A 23645-nucleotide genomic window follows, 5' to 3' on the forward strand; every position below is an offset into this window, starting at 1 on the left:
ACAAAAACTTCTCATTGAGAAACAACGTCATTCTCAAGTCATTCATTTATATTGATTTCATTGTAGCGGCCATGCCGTTTCGATGAATGAATCCGAATGATCACTTTTACGTCACAGTAATCGATAGATACTATTCGCACATATTGAGTGGTTCTGAATTATAGAAAATTAGGAAGAGAGATGGCCCCTTAAAAAAATGATAAATCATTTACAAAATTACCCTAAACCATGTATCAGAGTTCCCAGTAAAATATAGTAGCTCGTTTCCGTGACCAAAATTCAAAATTTTCCCTGACTTTTTTGACTAAATCGAAGAAGACATATACAATTTGAAATCTTTATTTTCCAAATATGTTTTGACTTTTGGTTTTTATACTTCTCAGAATTTTTCCCGGACTTTTGCCAGATATTTCATATTTTCCTGACTTTCCCTGACTTCCCTGATAAAATTTAACTTTTAAGTAAACACTGTTTTTTTGTTTGTAATTTACATATTCTACAAATAAATAATTATAAGAGAAAATGCTTGCTATTTTCAATATATTCTACACTTTGTGAGAAATGATTACTAAATAGTCAGAATAAGCTCCGAATAGTAGAAATGCAATTGAATCGATATTAATATTTGAATGTCATATAGTAATGATTTTAGTCAATTTTCTTGGAGATTGCGTTTATTCTTGCACAAATCAACGAATGCTCCACATCTGGACCGTGGGAGATGGGTTGAAAATGTATGCGCTACAGGTTGGCTTATGATTTGACAATTACATTCAAAAATATTTTCCAAATAATGTCCAGAACAATAAATTATAACTTCATATGCGAGGGTATTCTCCCTTTGTAAAAAAATTATAGAGTATTAGTGAAAAATATTATCTTATTCGAACAAAATGAAAATTTTGAATATAAATTCAAACATCTGAAATAAATATCCATTCAAACCGATATAAACAAATAATAATATACGATTTTTTATATTCTTTTTGACATTACAATTAGATATCAGTAAGAATTAATGTTATTGTTATTGATGCAGTAATATTGCAATGAGCAATAAATATCATTGGTTCTAATTGCTCAAACAATAAATATCACTCAATATTAAATAACATTCATCAAATAATTATATTATTAATCGCATGAAACTACATTCAAAAATAAAAAGGGTTATTATTACCTCAAAAATAAAAGATCCAATCAACTTAATAATGAAAAAAAAACCTAAACTTTATTTCCGAGAAATTTTATGTGATCAATTTCTTGTTTTTTTTCCCCCCAAAAGTTCACGAGACATCTTTTATAATAGAAATAAATAAAGAAAAGAGTTAGAGAAGAAAAGAGAATTAACAAAATTTGTGATGAAAAATGAGGTGACAAAACGTTGTTGTATTTTATTGTCGCAGGAATCCAATAATCCGGGACATTCTAACACAATTTGCCCAAATCCGCCTGCAACGACAGATAAAAACCAATTGCCCCTAACTCGATTGCTTTGGCGCATTCAAGCCATATATAAGCCATGGCAAAAGAAAATATATATAAAACAGGGCAAAGAGAAACATCCCAAAGAAATAAATAGAAAAGAAATGGGAAATAGAATAGAGAAATAAAAGAAAAAATATTATACTGTATATATATAAGAAAAAAGTGTAAGAGAGAATGTTAGTAAGGCGAAAGAAGAGGGGAGGGCTTAAAAAAAATCCTTCCCATAAATTATAGTTTCTTCTTTTTACGACCTCGAAACCGATAAACCAAGAAAAGAAATCAGAAAATGAGAGTTGAAGAAATAAATTTTAAACCCAGGGCCTGTTGTGCTGTTATATATATATATATAAATAAATAAAATAGAAAGAAGGAAAAATTATTTATTTATTTACTTTTATTTCTTTTATCCGAAATGACTGCCTATACCTTCGTTCAGTGTATAACGAATCGCCGTTGATAAAAACGTATTCACTTTGCAACGGCTTTGACTTTGGATTTTCTTTTCAATTTATTTTTTTTTAGCATTTACATACCTTGGGATTTCGTGCTCGTTCTCGAATACGTATGTTATATGTGTAAGAGTGTTTGTCTATGCATATATATGCATTAAAATTGAAATATATAGCCGGTTGTAAATTTTTAAAATTTCATTCGTTTTGTGTAAGTTCGAGAATCAGACTCCCTGGGTAGTGAATATCGGGCCTCATAAAAATAATTACCACTTCCAAAAACAGCATCGTAAATTTCCTGAACAAGTGGATATGCGTACTTACTTTTTATTGTTCTTCTTCGGTGTTTTTGGAGGAAAGAGACAGTTTATCCGTAGATATTAGGATTGTATTTTGTACATGAACTGGATGGAAAAATTTATTCATTTATTTTTGTTTATTTAAAAGAGAGATATTATTTTCGTTTTTTTCCATTATAAAAGAGAAAAGAATTCGATTAAATATTGCAATTTATGTAATTAAAGTTATTATTTACTCTAATCAAGTTTTTCTAGCGTTATAATGATTATTAGAGCCCGGATTATATGCTCTGAAAAGTGGCAAAATATGCCCTAAAAATAAGGATAAACCTGTCCTTACAAATGTAGAGATATCACATATGAAATCAAGAATATATCCGAAAAGTGAAATTAAATCCATCTGAAAATTGCGAAGTATGGGTCTAAAAATAAAAAAGATATGCTAAAATGGAAAAAGATATATATACGCATCTAAAGGTGCCGAAAAATGAAATGAAAAAATTCATAAAATTATAAAAATATGCATTTAAAGATGCTGCAATATGCATTTAAAAATGTTTCAATGTGCATTTAAAGATGCTCCAATATGCATTTAAAGATGCTCCAATATGCATGTAAAAATGTTGAAATATGGGTTGGAAAACTTCAAAATATACATTTTAAAAATACCAATTTTTTTCATAAAATAAAAGATATGGATTTTAAAAATTCTTCAATATACCCTAAAGAGCATATATAGAAATGTTGAAAATCATATGTATATAAAAGGAGGGGGGAGGGGAAATATAAATTTAAAAATGCCTAAAAATATGCCCTGAAATCTCGTCCTCTACTCAATGCTGAAATACTTTCTTGGAAAAATTAAAGAAATTTGACTAAATTTTAAGAATGAAAAGATAAAAATAATCTTGGAAATATGTAAATACAATGCGATTAATAGAAAAAAATACTAAAAATATATATATATATATATATATATAAGAGAAGATTTAAATTTCATTGAAATTTTCGATAGTGAAGAAAAGGTAATTAATAAATACCTTCATCTCATTTTTTAATTTTCCAAAAATTTTATTATGAAAGACAAATACAAAATCTGGAGCCACAACAGGCAAATCGTCCAGATCCTATGTACAGATATTTGAAGAACTTACCTTCGTCATCGCTCCCGACCATGGTATATCGAGGATATCCCTTCAGTTCTCGATCGGAACCTAGTCCGAACCCGTCTCTCGTCCATTGTACAGTCCCAACTCTATTCAGGACCCTGCATGGAAGCACAGCTGGGTCGCCTACTATGGCTGTCCGGTCAGCGGGCTCTATGGCGAAAACCTGTGGTGGCTTGTTTCCTGCAACATTGAAAAAGAATAATGTCATTATTCAACGAAGAAATATATTGGAACACACATCACAAATTTACTTCTTTTTTAGAATTAGATTGCGCATTGCGTTATAGATAAAACGTTTTCGGTATGAAGATGATTTATGTTCCACCTTGTTTAACAATGCTATTTTTTGACGTAAAAGGAACGTCCCGAAGGTGAGAAACCGAATGGCAATTAAAAAAAAGAACAAATAAGAGAAAATGATACTTTAATTATTATGTAATAATAAAAAAAAGTGTATCACTATTGGACAACTTCTTTCTCAGTCCAAGTTATCAAGGAAACAGATATTTTCTTAACATTATGTCAAGGTGAACTCGGAAAGACAAGTCACCTGGTCTTCGCCAGGACTCAAACCCAGATCCTCTTTCAAACCGGGCAAGTATACTACCATCTACACCACTGGTGAACAGATGACTTTTCCTTCCGGGTTAACCTCGGCATATTATCTACAAAATAGCAGTTTCCTTGATACCTTGGGCTGAGAAAAAAGCCTTTTATTTCTCTTTACCGTCCCACCTGGGGGGCATTTGCTGAGGTTAAGAGAGACCACTAATGCTTCTACTTCGGTGCCTCATGGCGCAGTGCGTGAAATAAGAAAGGCAGAGTCTTGTCTCCAGTGGTGTAGATGGTAGCATGTTTGTGTGTGCATTGTTTGCTAGAGGGGTTTGCGTTCAAGTCCCAGTAAAGATCAGATGACCTTTCTTTTCGAGTTGACTTCGACCTCATATCCAGAAAATGTATGTTTTCTTGAGTCTCACTATTTTTTTACAGTCACCATTATTTCCCAAAATTTTCGACACCGTATAGTCAAGCCTTTTCCAAACCAGTCCAGAAATTTTTCTGAATTGTAAGCCATAGTTTATAATGCGTTTCGCAGATGACTTGTGATGTGTGAGAAATTCTAGGCTCCATGAAATCTAACAAAAACACGCCCTCATCTTTACAGTTCCGTAAACAGTTGTCATGACCAGGGCCATAGCTAGCTATTCCTGTGTCCTGTGAAACAATTTAGACCCCTTCTGGCCCATTCTGCGGGGGCCCTGTGCGTGTTGCACCTGCTTAGTTACGGCCCTAAAGAAATCAAACCTCTGACTGGTTAGAGGTTTCAAATGTTTTTTGTGAGTTCAAGTTTTTTTCCCCTTCTTGAATTTTCCCCCCGATTTTTGTCAAATATTTCCCGTTTTACCTGACTTTCCCCGATCACTGGGAACACCGTAATCAAAATCACATTTCATTTTTGATAGTTAAACGGGCCTATGGTTTTTTAAATGGCTCCGTATATGATTGTGCTTCTTCAATATACAGACGTATTTTAATTAACAAGTCAATTCATCTGCGTATTTTATTCCATAGCGTCATTAAGGACAATTGAAAATCCCAATAAATTATTGATTAAACCCATTACACATGTGTGAGAGCATTTGAATTGCGTAACAATTTTAAAAGAATAATTTCAATTATGAAAACGAATTTTTCAATAATGTTCTGAACAATAAACAATAATACTCTACTACTGAACCACACATACACCCCTCGACCATATTCCTCAATAGAATTTCTAACGAATGAGTGCATGTTGGAATGTGCAAGTAGTATGTGTGTGAGAGAGAGAGAGAGAAAAGTTTGTTTCTAAGGAATGCTTGTTATGTGTTCAAGTATCGTTGTCAACTGTCCCCGAATTCGGAAGAAGACAACTCAGCATGTTTTGCTTGTGGTGTTATGAGTGAATTCTTAAATACTGTAGGCCTGATTGTGAGGAGACTTTTTAAATGGGAGGTCAGTGGGGTCTATCACGTTGCCCACACGACGGCATAGCTGATAATACACAGATATTAATCAATTTAATAAATGAAATATTATATTGGGGATTTTGTGTGAGCGTAAGGCTAACACTAATATTGACAAAAAAACCACTTACTCAGGAAAAATAAAGTGAACTATGAGGAGTGTGAGACGAATGGAAAACATAAAAGTAAAGACATTAGCATCTCAATAAAACCGAGAATGCAGACACCAGCGAGATGTGGAATCAACGCCATTCATACCACGTCAAGCTGAAATGTCTCAGCTTGACGTTTCTTTGACAGAATCAAGCATAAAAAATAATATATATATATATATATATAAATAAAATACGCGGTTCAAGGTTGTACACGAACAAAAGTCAACAAAAACCATTTCCATAATGAGCTATTAAAGTAATTAAACATCACATTAGACGGGTATTACAAGCAATAAGTATAATAAGCATAAAAAAAGGAGAAAATTGGGGAAGAAATAAAAAAAAGAGGAATATAATAATAGGAAAGAGAGTTCCCATCCAATGTACGGACAGAGTTTAACCTCTTCTCTCATGACAGAAAAATCCTTCAGAATTAATAGGAGGAACACACCTCTTCTTTGTGGATCACTGAAGGCCTCCTACGTAATATCACTACGACTACAACAACAGCAGCAGCAGCAACCAACAATTCGTAACCACCTCCAGCTCCTCTCCACTTTGTATAAAGTGCCAGGGGTACCCCCGAAAACAACATTGGTATGCGGACAGTAATGTCTCATCAACGCTAAAGCATTGTCATGTTTCCAAATTCCCCCCTCAAAGCAAATAGCCCGTGGTTTAATACAAGAGAAAATTTTCATTTTGCTAAGTACTCTCTCCCATTTCCTCCTCCTCTCTGACTTTAACCTGTCTTTATACCTTTGGCTTTCTGCGTTTTACTGCAAAATTGAGCCCGATATTGGGACACGGTGGGGCGGAGTAATACAATTTTTGTTGGAGTGGGTGATGGCCTCGAGATTATGGTACATAAATATATATATATATATATCCTCTTTCTGATTGTTTGCGATATCGTGTTTTCTATACATTTTCAACTACGCTTGGATCGAATTGCGTAAGAGGTTTTCAAGAAAACGCCTTAATTGAGGGTGTAGTGGGAATAACGCTCATTTGGAAATTTTTAAAAATATTATATGTGTGTATATATAGTGTGAAGGGTACTTTACCATAGTAAATAACTTCTTCTAATTATATATATATGCCGATTTTTTACGCTTTTTTAGAGCTCATGCATACAACTATAATAACCCTTTATAACGAGTTTGGTGCAATTCCTATCTTTTAAAGGAAATTTAACTGTAACCCATTTCGTGGAAAATTGACTAGATGCATAATTTTTAAGAAACGTTTTTTGTTTAGTGAGAACTAGAATTATAAATATCATGTTATAATTGAGAAACATCAATACAATAATCAAATATACGGGGTGTTCATAAAGTTATATGAACGATACATTGATTTTAATGAGATGTGTGGTATAAAAATAAATAAATATGTATATCCTCTTTCTCATTGTGTGTTTGTGATATCGTTTTTTCTATACTTTTTCAGCTAAAACCCCTGGATCAAATTGCGTAAGAGGGAAAATGCCTTAATTGAGGGCATAGGGAGAATAATGCTAATTTTTGTAAAATTTTTAAATATTATATGTGTCTGTGTGTAATAAAAGTTCCACGATAAATAAATTCTTCCAGTCTCTCTTCTATGCTGATTTTTTTTTCATTTATCTATCTTTAACGGAAAATCTTTTATAAGAATTGAGAACACGTATAATTTTGAAGAAACTGTTTTGCTTACTGATAAATGGAGTTATAAACATCAATACAATAATCAAATATACGGGGTGGTCATAAAGTTATAATAACGAAATATTAATACCTTCCCATGCACGAATTCTTTTATTCATTAATTTAAAAAAAAATTTAAGCGTGTACCAACTCTGTTGAAAACAGTTTCTGCAACCAATTTGACCACCACAGATGAAGATCGCATGTCAACATCACTCTTATTTATGCCTGAATAATTATTCTAAGAGAAAATTCACCAGTTTCCATGTGAGGCATGTGTGCATGAGGAGGTTTATTGCTCTGAAAGTGATCTCCCACAGAATTTATTTTGGCATATTAGGTAGCTGTGAGATCGGTCATAGGTGATGCCAAACATTTTGCAGGCGAAACTGTAGTAGAGTTTAGGTAAGTTAGATGGCAACACCAGTGGAAAACGAAACATTGAAAACTCCGACAACACAAATACGTTAGTGTATGACATATACTCGGAGCATGCAATCTGGCGTGAGAGATTTTTTTAGAAATTTCCTAGAGGAATATTTACGAGGTTTAAATGTACGATTCAGTAATAATGGTAGAGTCTCTCTATTTATTTGAAATGAAACTTTTACCGGAACTTTTTGATACTCTTTCTCTCGTTGATTTATTTTATAATAAAAATGATTCCTTTCTGTAACACACACATTTGCTGCATATTTTTATATTTATTTGCCTTTAACAACGTTGGCATACATTTTTTTCATACAATAAGGCAAAGTTTTGTTATTCTTCAATGATGATGGAGTGAAAGAACTTCATTAATACAGAGACTGGACTGTATACATCAGTAAGGACAGTGGTTTCTCAACCAGAGTCGCAACAATTCAGGCGTACCGTTAAAATGTCATGAGATTGATTAAGGGTTCAGTAATGTTTGAAATTTTAATCTTATTTTTTTCAGGATATTGCTAGTTTATATATAAATGAAGAATTCTAAATTTAGGTCAAGTAAAACTTCATATAGCACAGCGGAACCTACCCTATAGGGTTAATATTTTGTGGTCCAAAATTTTTCTGATTTTCTATCGAAGGGCCAACATAAAAAAAAAACGGTTTTCTGAGGAACGAAGGTAGCCCTCTCGGATAATTTTCACTTTAATTAAAAAACGGCTTCCATAAAGCTTTCAGATAACTATCAGAAAGTAAAAAAAAGTTTTTGAATGCCAAATAATAATTTAATATCAATAATAGCATTAAATAGCAAGCATGATCAAAAATTCATTTTTTACAATCTTTTTGATATAATAAAGAGCAGAATGAAGAAGATATGCATCATAAACCGGTTGTAAACACGGAAAAGCTAAGAGAAAATACTTACACGCATACGAAAAAAAAGGTAATTCAAAAAACACATATTTTTTTTGATGTTAGAGTTAGAGGTTCATTCTTGTCGGAAATTTTTATAATAAAAAATTTTTTGAATACTTTTAACCTCAAAAAAAAAAAACCAACTTTTTTTCCTTTAAAAAAAAAAAATTCTATTTCTCGTCTCCAAAGTAAATTTTTGCACATTCAGTTCGTGCCGTTTTTACAACCTTTTATTTTATGAGTTCAGTAAAACGTTGTGTATATGCGATCATCATAAAGAAGAAAGAAAAAAAAATGGCGTCGAGGTTATAAGAAAAGATGTTGGGGGGAAAAAAAAAAGTAAAATGTGATGCTAGAGCATAAACTCGCACTCATTTTCCGAAAAATTTGTTACCGAATTTATGGTTGGCAATTATGTTTTTTAAATTTAGTGGAAAAAATTCGAACATTCATTCGACCTGGTTCCATTTTTTTTGGTTGTTGCAGGGGAGGGGGGAGGTAAATGACGGGATAGTGAAATTGAACTCTAGTATTTTACACACGCACTATTCCTCCTTACTCTTCATTTTTACTTTATTCTTAAAAATCGATCTCTTCTTTTTACACGTGAATTTTCATTTTGTCGCTTCAATTCTTAATGGGTTTAATGTAAATTTAGTTAGGATCGTAAATGCGATCGTATATATTTACAGTATATCCAAACATCTTTTGTATGGTTACTTCCCATTAATTTTGTTACAGCGGATGAATAATTTTTAGCTTATATGTACACTTGAGATACTGACTTGAGTTTGATAGCATTCATCTGTGACTAGAAAATGCCTTGGTGTATTGATCAAGGAGAAGAAAGAATTAATGTTCCGTTGTTAGGATTATATTTGATGGAAAGAACACACGGTCAATGTTCTCTTGGAAATGGGTTTATATTGACAAGAGAGTAAGACCAAGAATTACTACTTCGTACGATGTAGTGATCTGATTCCAACACCACCGTAAGGGAAGATATTGAATTCTACTGGTTTGAAAATTAACAAAATAAATAATGTAATATAATAAATAATTATTATATAAAAAATAATGATTATTATGAAAAGTGATAGCTTTAAGAACGCAATAGTTGATTAAGTTTTTTTTATCTGAAATTTTCAAATTGGACACTAAATAGAGCTATTAAAAGACAAACAGGAAACAAAACCAATTTCAAACAACCTCGTCAATAGATGGCGCTGTAAAGAATATGCATCACTGAGAACCGCATTACATTAACGTTATTTCAACTTCGACATTTTTGTAGAAATATTAAATTTCAACACAATATATAGATATTTGAAAGACCAATAAGTACATCGATGCATGATGGATTTTTTTCTTTTTTTCACTATTTCTCAGGTGTCTTCAATTTTTTTTCGAGTCACTAGCACCGTCTATGTCAGTTACCAGAAGAGAGCCCACATGTTGATTCTAACACTTTCTTTAACTTCAGTCGAGATAATCTAAATACGGGGTGCAAATGAGAGTACTGAATGGATGATCTTGGCTAGTACAGAATCAGATACAAGCATTGAGTATTCTTAGGGGAAAGGGAGGGCCTTCAATGAGTACTCCGGTGCCATGAGCAACAGTTTAAAGCAGCTGTTCTTGGGGTACTTGGAGAGGTCTCATTGGGTCCACGAGCTTATAGACGGGGGATCAACTTATTCTGTTTGCATTATCATGTGCTGAATATTATTCTGTAAAGGGGTCCGTGGCCTTCATATTATTTCTGAGGGTACTTATAATGGCACTTATCAGTGGAAAGGGTGCAAAATAAAAGGTTCAGAACTCTTATCTTAAAGATACATGGTCTTTTGTGATATCATATACATGGCTGGCCGTATTAAGGCATTTTCAGCTTCACAAAAAGGCAAATCTTTGGTTAAAATTATTTTCATGCCTGCATAATCCTTAAATTTTTGTCAGGCATGGGGGGCGGAATTGAAATAATTGACTGCAGAAGGGCGTAAGAGGCCCTAAATATTGGACAAAATATTGGTTATACCATATGTATAACCATAAGTGTATATACAAAGAAATAATGAATTGCCTTTGTACGAAAAAAAGAAATTGAATATGAAAATATTTGACCCTTTCTTGGCAAACATATTTTTTACACATTCCAGTTTTCACACATACACACATATTGAAGCTCTTCAAAAACCGATCTCTTATAAGGAATAAACAAACATGGAAAATAGAATAAAAAAGATGATAACAAAATAAAAATCGAGTTCTGGAAAATTGTGTATTATATAATTCCCATCATAATTATCTTCAACGGCGGAAAAATAACAATAAATAACAAAATAAAAAGTCGAACAGAGAAAACGATAGTCGAAGCCAATGGAGTATCTTCATTGTAATTCTTTCCCGTACGCCACAGTGAAAAATAAATCTCTGTAATCCGATCATAAACCGCGGAAGAAAATTTTTATCGATAAACTGAAAAGGTGGGGTTGGGGAGTGATTTGATCGGGGCGACAGTGGTTTCTAAAGTAGAGAGGGAGAGAAGAGAAGAAAACATCTTGATCTTATTGGTGGTCTGCCTAAAGCTAAAATCGATTAAGATTAAGCAAAGGATGAAGAAGATATCGACAACGAAGAGAGAGAGAGAGAAAAAGAAGCAAAAATATAAATCACTTCCAACTCAGTCATTAAGGTCCTCGTAACAAAGACGTGAACCACATGCAAAAGGTACAAATCTTAAGGCACAGAGGATTACATGCTCCATTCCTCACCTCCTTTTCTGGTAAGGGTTGGTAGGTAGAGACGATTTCTTCTGAACGTCGATGAAGTTATTAATTTTATTTGCTCGAACGCCGCCGGGACAGAGAAGACTTTTTTTTCCAGAGAGAGAATCATACATACATTAATAAGGAGAGAGACCTTGCCCACAAATCTAAACGACTAATAAGCAGATTTGATGCGTAATGATTACGGTAATGGTACGTATTTTTTTTCCAATGCAACCGCACGCGAAACGTTTCTTATTACCCTATATATCCCACTCCTTCTTCTTCGATATGTCTTTAAATATCAATTTACTAAATAGGAAGAAACTACATACATTTATTGTTATTATTTTCTCTTCATTACTCGCTTTGTTGGAGATATTTTTTTTTGATTAACTAATCATTATTTTTAGTATGCTTATGGTTTTATGGTTCGATTGGGTTTTCGTAGTGCCCGATCATACAGATTTTATTGAATGATAATGATGAGTGGGATTTAGTTTTCCCCGTAGTCTGGATACCAATAGAGAAAACACATCGTACTCATAACTATAGCTAATTGGCCAGAGATATTTCTGAATTGAGAAATACAGTATGTTGGAGAAATAAGTATTTTTGGGTTTTATGTTGTATAAGAAGAATGAAAATTTGAAAAAAAAAAATTGTATTAAGAGATCCTTTTGAAGTTCGAAAGAAGAATGGGAGAATTCTTTAAGATAGATATGAAGCCAATGGGTGACTCTTAATTAGAATATGGGTAAATTTTGAGTTAGAAAAAGAGTCAGTTCAAGAAAGTAAGAAGAATTTGAGCTGAAAGAAGAGCCTGTACGGACAAGGAATGTTCATGAAAGTCGTAGAGTTTGCACGATTCATCTACTGCAATTGTTTTTTTTTAATTCACTGCATATTTTTGAAGTGATTGAAGATTAAAGATTTGTGAAAAAAATGAAATTTAAACTTTTATGTAATTAACTAAACACACACGATTGCCTTAATCAAACTAAAGTTATACTGGTGTTGCTATCTGTCCTCCTTTTTTTGAAGTGAAAATGGGAAATGCCCGAATATTCATGTTGTGTAAGAATCGTGTTGAAGGTCTACCTATTCTCTGCGGTAACTTTTACAAATGAATGACCAGGACGCATTAGTGTCTCGAAGTTTAGATTCACTACTACTTTACTGCACACCAACTCCGGTCATATCCGCATACAGTAATCTACTATCGATCGAGTTGGGCCTTAAATGAATTGAATGAAGGTACCATATCTATCGGCGATTGCCTCAGATTCAGTAGAGAAAGAACTTGTTATCTATGTTCTTCCCCGGGACCGAACCCGTGGACCTGACACGTTTCCATTGTGGTAGACGAAAATCTTGCCATTACTACTACTTAACCGTGCATGCACCACGTACTCATTCCCTACGGAAGTTCTATCGAATTGGCAGACGTCGGAACGTGTTGTGTGGGTGTATATGCATGGCTCTAACGTATTTATGTTGTCAGGGTTTTGCTTGTATTGTGCTCTAGTGGCTGGTGGGGCCATCTTTCTTCCATATTTCAAAGAGAAAATGGTAAATGACATGTTACCACTGCACCGCTCAGGCGCAAAAAATCATGTGTGCCTGTACGGGGATACGAAAACATGCCCTCTCGTATGCCGGACGAGTGCGTTACCACTACACTAAAGAAGCAGATTGTCTAGTGGACATAATTGTTCCGTGGCATATCTGCACCATATTGATTAGTCTCCTGTGTTGCCTGAGTACGTGTGCTGTGAGCAGCGATAAAAATCGCCAACCCGGCATCATCTTGCCTCGCTCTCTGACCAAACTGTGGTGCTGAAACGCTTTGAAGCAAAGAAGATGACCCGCACCTTTTTAGAGTTTTTGGTTAATATTGTTCGCTTTTCTACACTGTTTTTGGTTGTGTTTGGTTTTTCTGGGCTAAAGATATCAAAAATATGTTTTCTAAGGTTGGTAGGTTAGGAAAAAATTGAAACAATATGTGAATGGCCTTAGAAAACAATTGAAAATTACCATTATTAATAAGAGACTCCATTTCGGTATGAATGTCACAGAGACAACACTGGGAGCCTTCGAGGTGAACCATTAATTTTATAGGATGTAATTTGTGACGCTAAGTTGAAGATGATTAGTTGCTTTGGAGTGCCGAAAGAGGGCGCTCTACTAAAGAGAGAGAGAGAGAGAGAGAGAGACGATGACATGCAGCTATCAATATACATATACCACAGAGCACTCTGATGGTTTTTCGCGCGTCATTTGTCATCATTACCCACCACATTGGACAAATGCGTCCCGAAAATGCAGCACATTTCCAGAAAATCTTCCCACCTCTAAGCTCCTTAATTTGTTACGCATAACGAACTCGAGACGTGCAAGGAGGAAGATACTCTTCATCCTAAAGAGGCTTTGGTTTTTCGTAGGTATAACAATGTTTTCGGATTTTTTTTTTTTTGGCAAATATCCAAGAAATAAACTAAACCTTTTGCAGCCATCATTGAGTATGCTTTTAGTCAGAGTAAAAAATAAGGCTTCTCTCTAAAAAAAAGGGGGACATTGCTTCTACAAAATCAAGAGACATATATTATTTCTCACATGACTTATCGTTTTTTGCCGTAGTTATCTTTTTTCATATTCAGCCAATACTCAGTTATAACGACCTCGGTTGTAATGACACCTAATGTCAATAACTGGTGGTGACGGCTGAAATTCCTATTAGGAATAATGATAATTAACCCCGGCTATAATGCCGACGAAAACGCGATGACGTCGGATATAGCGACTCATTTTTCGTTGCTTTTGCTTCCGTTTATATGGCATATTTTTAAAAAGAAATTCCGAGAACCAGAGCTGATCATATTCAGGGAATGCGCGTCTGTCATTCCATCGATAACAAACGATGGAAAAGAAAGATTTGTTACATGACCGACACTCTGACTTGCTGATTGATATGACCCGTAAACGGGATACTCCCGTAATTTCCCGGACAGAGAATTCGGCTTTTCAAAATATGGCTCGTGTTTTTGTTTTTTCAACGAAACATAACTTATAAATGGACATTTTAATTCATGACGAAATTTATTTTAGTTTATGATTAATTAAAAATAAATTGTACATTGTATAACTTATTATTAAATTATAATAATTTATAAATTCATTTTATTCACATCGGGGACGAAAATAAAATGCATAACTTAGAAATTGTGTTATACGGGGTGCAGAGCTGGGTGCTGACATCATGAACTGCAAATCACTGGTGAACCGATGGTTCTAGAGGCATAGTTCCAATTATAAAAAGTATTCAAATAACGTGTGGACCTCAAATACATCATTCATAATGAAGTGGGTTGTATAGTTATATATAAAAATTAACTTTTTATGCGGATACCCTGTGCTCAAAAACCCCAATTAGAAAATTGTCCTGTCTCTCTCGCATAAAAAAATCCCACGTTTCCAAGTGCAATACTCGTTGAGATATTTGAATTCCAAAATCTGGGAAAATGTGGGAAAGAACCGCATAATGAGTTTGTCCTATAGTTTATGCTGTTATTTCCCAATTTTTATTCATTTTCGAATTCAAAAATATCACAGCGAATATTGCACTTAGAAATGCGTAATTTTTTCTGTTGGCGTCAGAAGAGACAGGGTAACAAACTTCTCATTGGGATTTTGATGACAGTGTGTCGGTATAAAAAGTTAGTTGTTGTATTTTAATAATTATACAATCCCTTGCAATATGAATGAGGTATCTTAAATCTACACGTTATTTGGAAACTTTTCTACTTGGAAGTATACTTCTAAGATCAACGGCTCGCCAGTAATTTGCGATGCGTGCTGCTAGCTATGCACGCAGTATATAGCATTTGATTCTATCTGATTGTATTTTTCATACTTGAAAAGTCTTGAAAATAGTAACCTCGGTTGTAACGGGATCTTGGTTATAACGACCAAATATCAAAGAATCTTCGATGTCGTTATAACCGAGTTTGACTGAGCGGACTTGGAGTAATTTTGCTTGTCGATGATACAGGGTGGATCAGAGCGAGACACATTTCTGCTCAAATACTATAATAAAACGTGACGCGTTACTGCCATTTACTCAATTATCAGATGAAGATAACCTAACGTTCCAAACCACAACGTTTGCCTACAGTGCGACGCGTTCGAACTAAATAATAGATTAACTACTAACAGTAAGTGGCGTTTCTCTCTTAACATGAAGTCAGTACTGCCGATCAAAAACCATGAATATTAATCAGAGAGTTAGTGTCATTTTAATTTGAAAAACGCAACCCATCGTGAAATCTGCTTGAGTAAAAAGTTTTGTCAGAATTGATATCAATCACATTAGTTCATTCGATAAATAAATAAATAATTAAAAAAAAAATGAGGGACGGAATGGGGAATTCTAATTTGTAGAAAGATAATGAGAAAACGGACCAACCAACCACACACTTTCTTCGAGAGTTTTCAAAACTTATAGATATGACTCACGCGTTGCCATTCATTGAGATTCCCTCGCCAATGAATTACCATTGGCTTCTTCCTTTTCTTCTTATTCTTCTTTATTCACCCCCCCTCCGTACTCCCCCCCCCCCACCCCACAACCTACGAATTTGACAGAAACAGTCAGTTCTCGTTAAGCTATTAAAATCAGAAACTGTCAGAAACCTGGACAGTAACATGCCAAAAATCTTGGACAGTCGCAGAAAAGTTTCTCGATAATTTCTGACAGTTTGCTGTTGTTTCTATGATAATGAGGATTTTCTCGCGGCCGTATACGAAGAAATCTGTGGTGGTGGTGGTGGTAGAGTCAATAACGACAAATCGAATTTGTTATGTATTAGAAAGGGCAAAGAAGAATGGAGAAGGGGGAAATAAGGGACGCACACACATATACACACACACATACATATAACTCGAATGAATATCATCATCATGGAGATTAGAAATTAAGAATAAAGAACAAAGAGTTTTTTCTTCCCTTGAAAAAGGCAACTTTTCATCGGATTTTAATAAGATAAATTTTGATTAGAAACAATCACGCCATTTCCAATGAAGTTTGATTTAATTTACGGCACTTTGTCTGTTAAATTTATTTTATAACCTAAATGATGACCACATTATACGAAGGATAGTTAATTTCACCTTCTTGTTGTTTTTTTAATGCGAAATATTATTGCTTCTATGCATTTGCATACAGAAATACAAAAATGTCAGTTTTTAAAGTTTCTGGTTATAAATATTGATTGAAATGATCTCCGAAAATATCGTATTCTGTTTGATTAGAATATTTTTGTACAAAAAAATTAATTGTAATAACAATTCATTGTACAGTGAAATCTGTACAACGATTGATATTGTTGCACAACGAACCTGTCTATACAAAGGTTTTTTAACAGCTGGCTGATGCGAAGATATATTTTGGAAAGAGAGAAAATTCAACTGTCCCTGCGGGGAATCGAACCCACGTCCTTTCACTTCCCTTGTGAACGCTTTAGACAATTAGACTACAGAGACAACGGGTATCCCACTCTTTCCTTGGAGCTCGCGTGCACTGAACGGTATTCTCTAGATAGCGATTCAACCTTTTTTGAATCGCGGAGCCATTTTTAGTAAAGAAATTCTATGGCGGAGCCCCGTAGGCCAATTTTTAAATTATTCATCAAAGTTACTGATGTATTTTTACTATTAAAAATATTTATAATTATTTTTTTAAATATTATTATTATTTTTTTACTTTTCCTCGAGCGGCCGCGGAGCCAATGAAGAGTGCACAAGGAGCCCCGGTTGAGAACCGCTACTCTAGACTACAGAGGCAACGAATATCTTTTCGTTGCCTCTGTAGTCTAGTGCGTTCACCCGGGAAGTGAAAGGACGTGGGTTCGATTCCCCAAGTCCGTTGGGGCAGTTGCATTTTCTCTCTTTCCAAAATATATCTTTGCATCAGCCAGCTGTTAAAAACCTTTGTACGGAGAGTGACAACATCCTCGGATACTGTTTATAACGATAAACCTGCCTATAACGATTTTTTCTTTGGTTCCGGCGGAATTCTCATATTCAATAGGAAATAGAGCAAATGCTCAAGCTGTCTACAACATGATAACCTGTCTATAACAATATTTCTTCCAGCTCCTTACGGTATCGTTGTATCTGCTGCTTTACAAATATATACTTGATAGAAAATGCTTGGTGAATTCTGGAAACTAAATATGAAATCATAGTTCCCAGCAAAATTTGACTGACTCTCAGGTACAAAAAAAAGAAATATTTTCAGAATTTCCCTGACAAAAAATGAAGAAAGAAATATAATTTAAAATGTTTACCTTCAAAATATCTATCGAGTTTGTTTTTTTCCTTCACAGAATTTTCCCCTGATTATTACCAAATATTTGAGCATTTCCCAGACTTCTGTCGAATATTTGAATATTTCCCGACTTTCCCTAATTATGTTTATTTCCTTGACTTTCCAGGTCGGGGGAAACCTTGGAATTGCTAGAGTGTCATTCAATTAGATTTAATTTGATTACAATGATATAAAGTAATACTCTCAGTAATTCCTTGAAGATTGTGTATTTTGAAACGAAATTCAATGTAGGAGAACGTACATCACTATGAGCACCGCGGCGTTCTAAAGTAATGTTTTTGAAATGCAAGAGCCGTGGTGAATAAGCAAATACGGTATATCCTAAACTTTTCTTTACTTCCATATACAACCTCAGTCTATAGCAACCGAAGCGATTTTTTTAGTTTTACTACAAAACACTCGGGATATTTTGCTGATGAAACGTATCTTCGCCTGATTTTGTATTAGCGTCGTTTTCAGTAGGTGCTGCCATCTGAACCTGAAGTGAGGAATAGGTAAATGATTTACATTTTTAATGAATGAATTCTGACCATGGGGGCGTGGTAATCGTTGTGAAATGACGTTTATGAAGAATCTGATCTGGTGATTTCGTTGTGGTGGGATCATTTTCAGTCGATAACTAGTTAATTGCAGAGGCTGATGATAATAAATTATGAGTTTTTGTAAGTCTATAGGTTAATCATGATACATTCAGAACCACAGAGGAGATTCATTATTCATAATAGAATGTGGTTTTGAAAAAAAAAAAAAAAAAAAAAAAAAAATTACAAATGAAATTTACCTGATTTGGCGGATGGCGTGTTTTGAGCAGATATTTCTATCGTATATTGAATGAATAGGAAGCAGTAAAAGACAAATTTAGTTATGCTGTAAGACCAGTGGAACCTGTGTATGCTTCCGAGGAACCACCTTCTTCTTCGCGTCCCAGCGCACCACATCATTACACCTATAGGGGGAAAAAAAAACAAATATAATTAATTATAAAAATCTGAAACATAATAACAGTCTGAATTTTTTTTGGTTAATCAATGAATGAGAAAAATCTTCATACTAAAAAATTCGATTTCTTCAATTTTTTGACATTGAAATTACCATCAATTATAAGATTTTACTCAGTAAATATTGACTTCTTCAAAACTTCGGTTATAATCAAGATAATAATGAAAAAATCTAACATAACCCGCAGGACCAATTCCAAAATACAAATTTTAACGTAATTTCTTAAAACTAAAAAAATCCCATTTTGCCACAGTGATCACCTAGAACACATTTTTCTGAATATACAACAAAACTCAGCAGCAATCACTGTTATTAAGACAAGGAAACATGATAAGACAAAAACCCTCTCTTATCTAATTTGTTGTCAGTATATTCAAAAAATATACATAAAAAAAAAAGGGGGGGGGGGAGGAGGACGATCTTACGCTCTCAACTGATTAAACTCGGGAAATAACTTGTCGCAAACTTTTATTTTAAGAAAGAATAACAAAACTTTACCGAGATTTCCTGATATTTATCGGAAACGTTTGATCCCACGGATATGTAACTCGATAAAAAGTTTTTCCAAAATTTTTAAATTTTTTCAAAACAAAACATATCCAAGACTCTTCAACAGTCTTGATGAGAAAAAATAAAAATAAATAAACATTGGTTTTACGTTAAGCCAGTTAATTAGGACCTCACTCCTAATTCTGTATAATTAAGCCGTTCCCACCTTTTTTCCCGCTATTTTTTTCTTTTTTTCGACATCCCTGGAGAGAAACTATTAACGGGATATAATTTTGAGTTGGTTAAGTTCTCAGCACAATTCACTTCCTTTGAGAAATTGGCTCTCAGCCAGAGGTAAAAAAAAACAACAACAAAAAACAAAAAAATCAACAAAACAGCAAATGGCCTCTGGCTTTGATTATTTTAAGTTTTAAAATGCTTACACGCCCCCCCTCACCCCTTTACCCCCCCCCCCCCCATTCCTCCTCCTCTGACCGTTTTCTTCTCTTTCTAGAAAATTTCTACTGGAGAGTTTCGAAAACGATTTTGACGATTTTCGTTCTTTCTTTCTTTTTTAAAAAATATTATTACTACTATTATTATTATTATCGGCAGAACGTTTTCGGGTTCCCCATTTTCGGAAAATTTCGCTTCGGCTGGCAATAAACTAGCGCCCAGGCATGAATGGCGCCGCTGCCGATACGAATAAAAGATGCAACGGAGAAGGCTAATGTAGGGTAAAAAGGGACTCGAAACAATTAAGTTCGTAGGAAAACTGCTAGTAATCGCGTGGAGGGGGAAAAAGAAATAGCAAGTGCTATTACGAGCGCTAATTGAACCCGGATGTATTTTTCCTAGTGTCAGCATGTGCTGTGTGGATGACACATGCATGCAGACCACTCTCTACCCCCCGACAGAACCACAGTTAGTTTTCGCCTCTTGCGAACACCACACAAAACTGATTAACGATTTTTTTTTTTTCCCTCAGAAAGAAACTGCACGAATTGAATTTGACGACTCTGTCTCTATATAAACGTGAAGTTTTCTCAATATTTTGCTACTTCTCTGCGGTCTTCAATCATTATTGAGTTACGAGCACTGCTTATGGCAGGAATAAGAAGAGCACCTAATATGGTAACTCTTACTAGGTAAATGTGAACTCTCTCTGATGCAATTTGATGGTTTGATTGTGGTATCGATCGAGATCTCACAAGCACAAAATCAGATGATCATCGAGTACTCTAACGCCGGGTACACACTGAACCGATACGATAAGCGATGCAACTTCCAACTCGACACGGATTGGTAAAAAAACTGAATACAGTCGAATCCCGTTTTAACGAATACCGATATTGCGAAAATCTCGTTTTAACGAACACTTTTCTGCTCCCCCAGATAAATTTAGATAGGAACAATACAAAAACCCTGGAATTCCTTTGTAACGATATTTCGTTATAACGAAGTGATTTCTCCGGTCTCTTGGAGTTCGTTATAACGGGATTCGACTGTAAAATAAAACACTGACAATCAGGTTTTTGACCAATTGGAAAACCTGAAATTAAGGGTTTTAACCGATCCTTGTCATGTTGCAGGTTGTATTGCTAATCGTACCGGTCCAGTGTGAACCCGGTTTAATTTTGCTTTGGTTGGGCAACAAGTTGAAGGTGCCTTCTGTACATTTGGTTCAGTGGATCTTTACCAAGGGACCATGGACCCCCTCGGGTTTCTTGGAGAGGTCTGAAGATGAACGTGAGCAGAAAGTTAACTAGGATTTTTTCCGCCCGGGGAGAGGGTGGGTGTAACACGTTTTGCCGCCCATACAAGTTCACATTTCGATAATTTTATAACGTATTCTTTGTTCCCACCTAAAACGGCAACCCGGGGCAGTTGCCCCTCCTCTAGTTCCGGCCCCAACGAGAAAACAATCACCATTGATTTTACATTGTAATATAATGTTGTAACAGGGTCTATAGACTTCATCTTATCGTCACAAAAAGACTGTGGAACAGAAAAAGTCAAGAATTGTACTTCACACCAACTCCGGTCATATCGCCATACGGAAATTTCCGGATGGAATAGGGTGGGAAATGAAGGCGCCATCTATCGGTGGTCACTCCAGACTCGGTAGGTAAAGAACTTGTTCTCTGTGTTCTTCTCCCGGATCGAACCCATTGACCCTGACGGTAACCTCCAATGCCGCACTTCCCAGAATATATTGTAGTTCGTTACAAGTTCCTCAAGGAATGTTGACGAAGTGCATGTGTAATCACAGTAGTCGAGTAGGTTAAGAGAATCTGATGTTCAGGGGAGGGGGTATACTTACTGTTCGACAACAGCAGAGGGTAGCTGAAACACAAAGAAGAATCATAGTACCTACCACCATTGTCCTTTAAGTGAATTCAGCCCTTAAATCGTCATTCGCAAAGGACGAAAAAGAAGTTACACTCGTCTTACAAGGTTTGTCCTTTCAAATTTTTTAATGAACAAAATTTTTAGACTGTCCATTCCCTGCGAATGTGCAAATAGGCGTAACCTAGACCGCTCTCAGCTGGAAGATAAGCCGGCTATAATAGTTGTAGTATCTTAGGCTAATTTAATATTAATCCTGTCATCGGCATTGATGAAATATCTCACCTTTTTAAATTTTTTTTTTTCATTTTAGCAATGACAGGCACAGATACTTTGTAAAGCTGGTTTTTTAATGAAACATGTTTTCCCTTAAGGGGTCATTCAAATATTACGTCAGCATCGAGAGGGGGGGGGGGTTTCGGATTTGCTGACTTTTGATGACAAGGGGGGAGGAGTGGGGGTTTAAGGTTGCTTACGTCATTAACCACCCTTTTTGAAGATATGAAATATTATAAGCTGCTGACGAAATTTTGCTGACAAGGGGGGTCAGTGTTTTGCTGACTTTTGCTGACAAGGGGAAGGGGTCAAAAATGGCTAAAAATCTGCTTACGTAATACTTGAATGGTTCCTAACCATCACTTTGCACCTGCTAAAAATCGGTAAATCCTTACTTCATAGACGAGAATATGACAGTTTTTACGGGAAGTTCAGTGATTTCTGCTGGTTAAGGAATTCGGTAAAACATTTTTCTGTTTGAAGTGAAAAATTTTCTAGGTGGATCTGATACCCCGTAAAATGGTACTGCCACTACATAACCGTACATGGGGACCTCGTACACATTCCTCGACGGAATTTCTAACGAATCGGTACACGCCGGAATGTGCATTTTGAGTGAAAGTTTAGCCCTAACTTATTTTATTATGTTGTCGTGTTTCATATTATATAACTATTTTATAGCACACAACTCCGATCATATCGCCATACGGCAATTTCTCACCACCGGCAATTGGAGTTGGGTGGGAAATGAAAGCTCTATCTCCCAGGCTCGGTAGGCAAAGAACTTGTTTCACACGTTCTACGCCCGGTTCGAATCCGTGGATCCTGACGGAAACCTTCATGGTGGAAGACAAGCCACTCGGGCACAATAAATTCAGCTCTCCAGGACCGGATTTGAACGTGGTTTCTGAGAATTCGACAACGCTGACTTGACGCCTTACCCGATTTCACCACCACAGCAGTATTTCATATTCTACTGGTGCAGCGATCCTTCTTTCAAAGGTTGAGGTGAAAATGGCTGATGCCAGAATTTTCATGATATTTAAGTACCGTGTTAAAGGTCTGCTGCTCTATGCGGAGCACTTTTTCAAATGGAAGACTGGCTCTCATTCGTGTCTCGTAGTTGGAAAATCACGCCTTAAACGGTGGTGCTAAAGCATTTTCAATAGCTTTCGATTTCTGTGTATTCAGGTACGAGTTTAAATCGCCCATCAGAGCGTACGTAAATCTATGTACCCGTCCCTGTCTATGTGCACACCCGTGAAAATCGTTTTAGGACTAGTAATCCTGATATAAAAGGCTTCTCATCCGGGATAGCGTGGAATTCCTAACCAATAGCATAAATTTTTACAACCAACCAATTCAAAACCGAAATGGCAAAATTTCGACCCCCCTCCCTCCTTTTTGGAAATTCAGGAGCAGTTGTTCCCGAATGGAAATGGCATCATTCACTGGATGAGACGACGACGACGACCAGAGATATCATCTCCGGGTCGTTTCTCTTTCATTCACAGTATCGGGATTTCCAAAAGCTATGGGGGGTTTTCCTAAAGATTCGTGTATTGGCGAGTTGTGGAACGGGAGTGGGGGGGGGGACTGCTTGATATTTCCGTTTCGGTCCAGGAATCTTTTCCCATTTTCTATGAGAGGGAGGTTTGGCATCAATGGGAAAAATGTTTTGGCCTGGAACTTTTCCGCTTTAGTGGTTTGAGTCTTTTCGCCTACTGTCATCCAGGGTGAATATACTGGAGGTGATAGTCCCCCCCTTTTCGCAT

The 23645-nt window shown here is 35.4% G+C and overlaps 1 protein-coding gene across 3 annotated transcripts in view; it reads right to left on the bottom strand.

Moving 5' to 3' along the window:
• Positions 1-23645, bottom strand: part of LOC149076042 (irregular chiasm C-roughest protein-like) — a 532693-nt gene that overhangs the window by 63260 nt on the left and 445788 nt on the right. For all 3 annotated transcript variants that reach the window (XM_089243566.1, XM_089243567.1, XM_089243568.1), the window contains 2 exons: positions 18539-18703; positions 3391-3585 (listed from right to left, as the gene is read on the bottom strand). In XM_089243566.1, coding sequence (XP_089099692.1) covers positions 3391-3585; positions 18539-18698 — 355 coding nt within the window. In that variant the 5' untranslated portion in view covers positions 18699-18703. The remainder of the gene's footprint in view (positions 1-3390; positions 3586-18538; positions 18704-23645) is intronic.

The sequence above is a fragment of the Pholcus phalangioides genome, unplaced genomic scaffold, assembly GCF_987345545.1.
Source record: "Pholcus phalangioides strain wild (caught in Gottingen) unplaced genomic scaffold, Ppha-v1.0 ptg000015l_1, whole genome shotgun sequence".
In the NCBI taxonomy this organism is placed as follows: Eukaryota; Metazoa; Arthropoda; class Arachnida; order Araneae; family Pholcidae; genus Pholcus; species Pholcus phalangioides.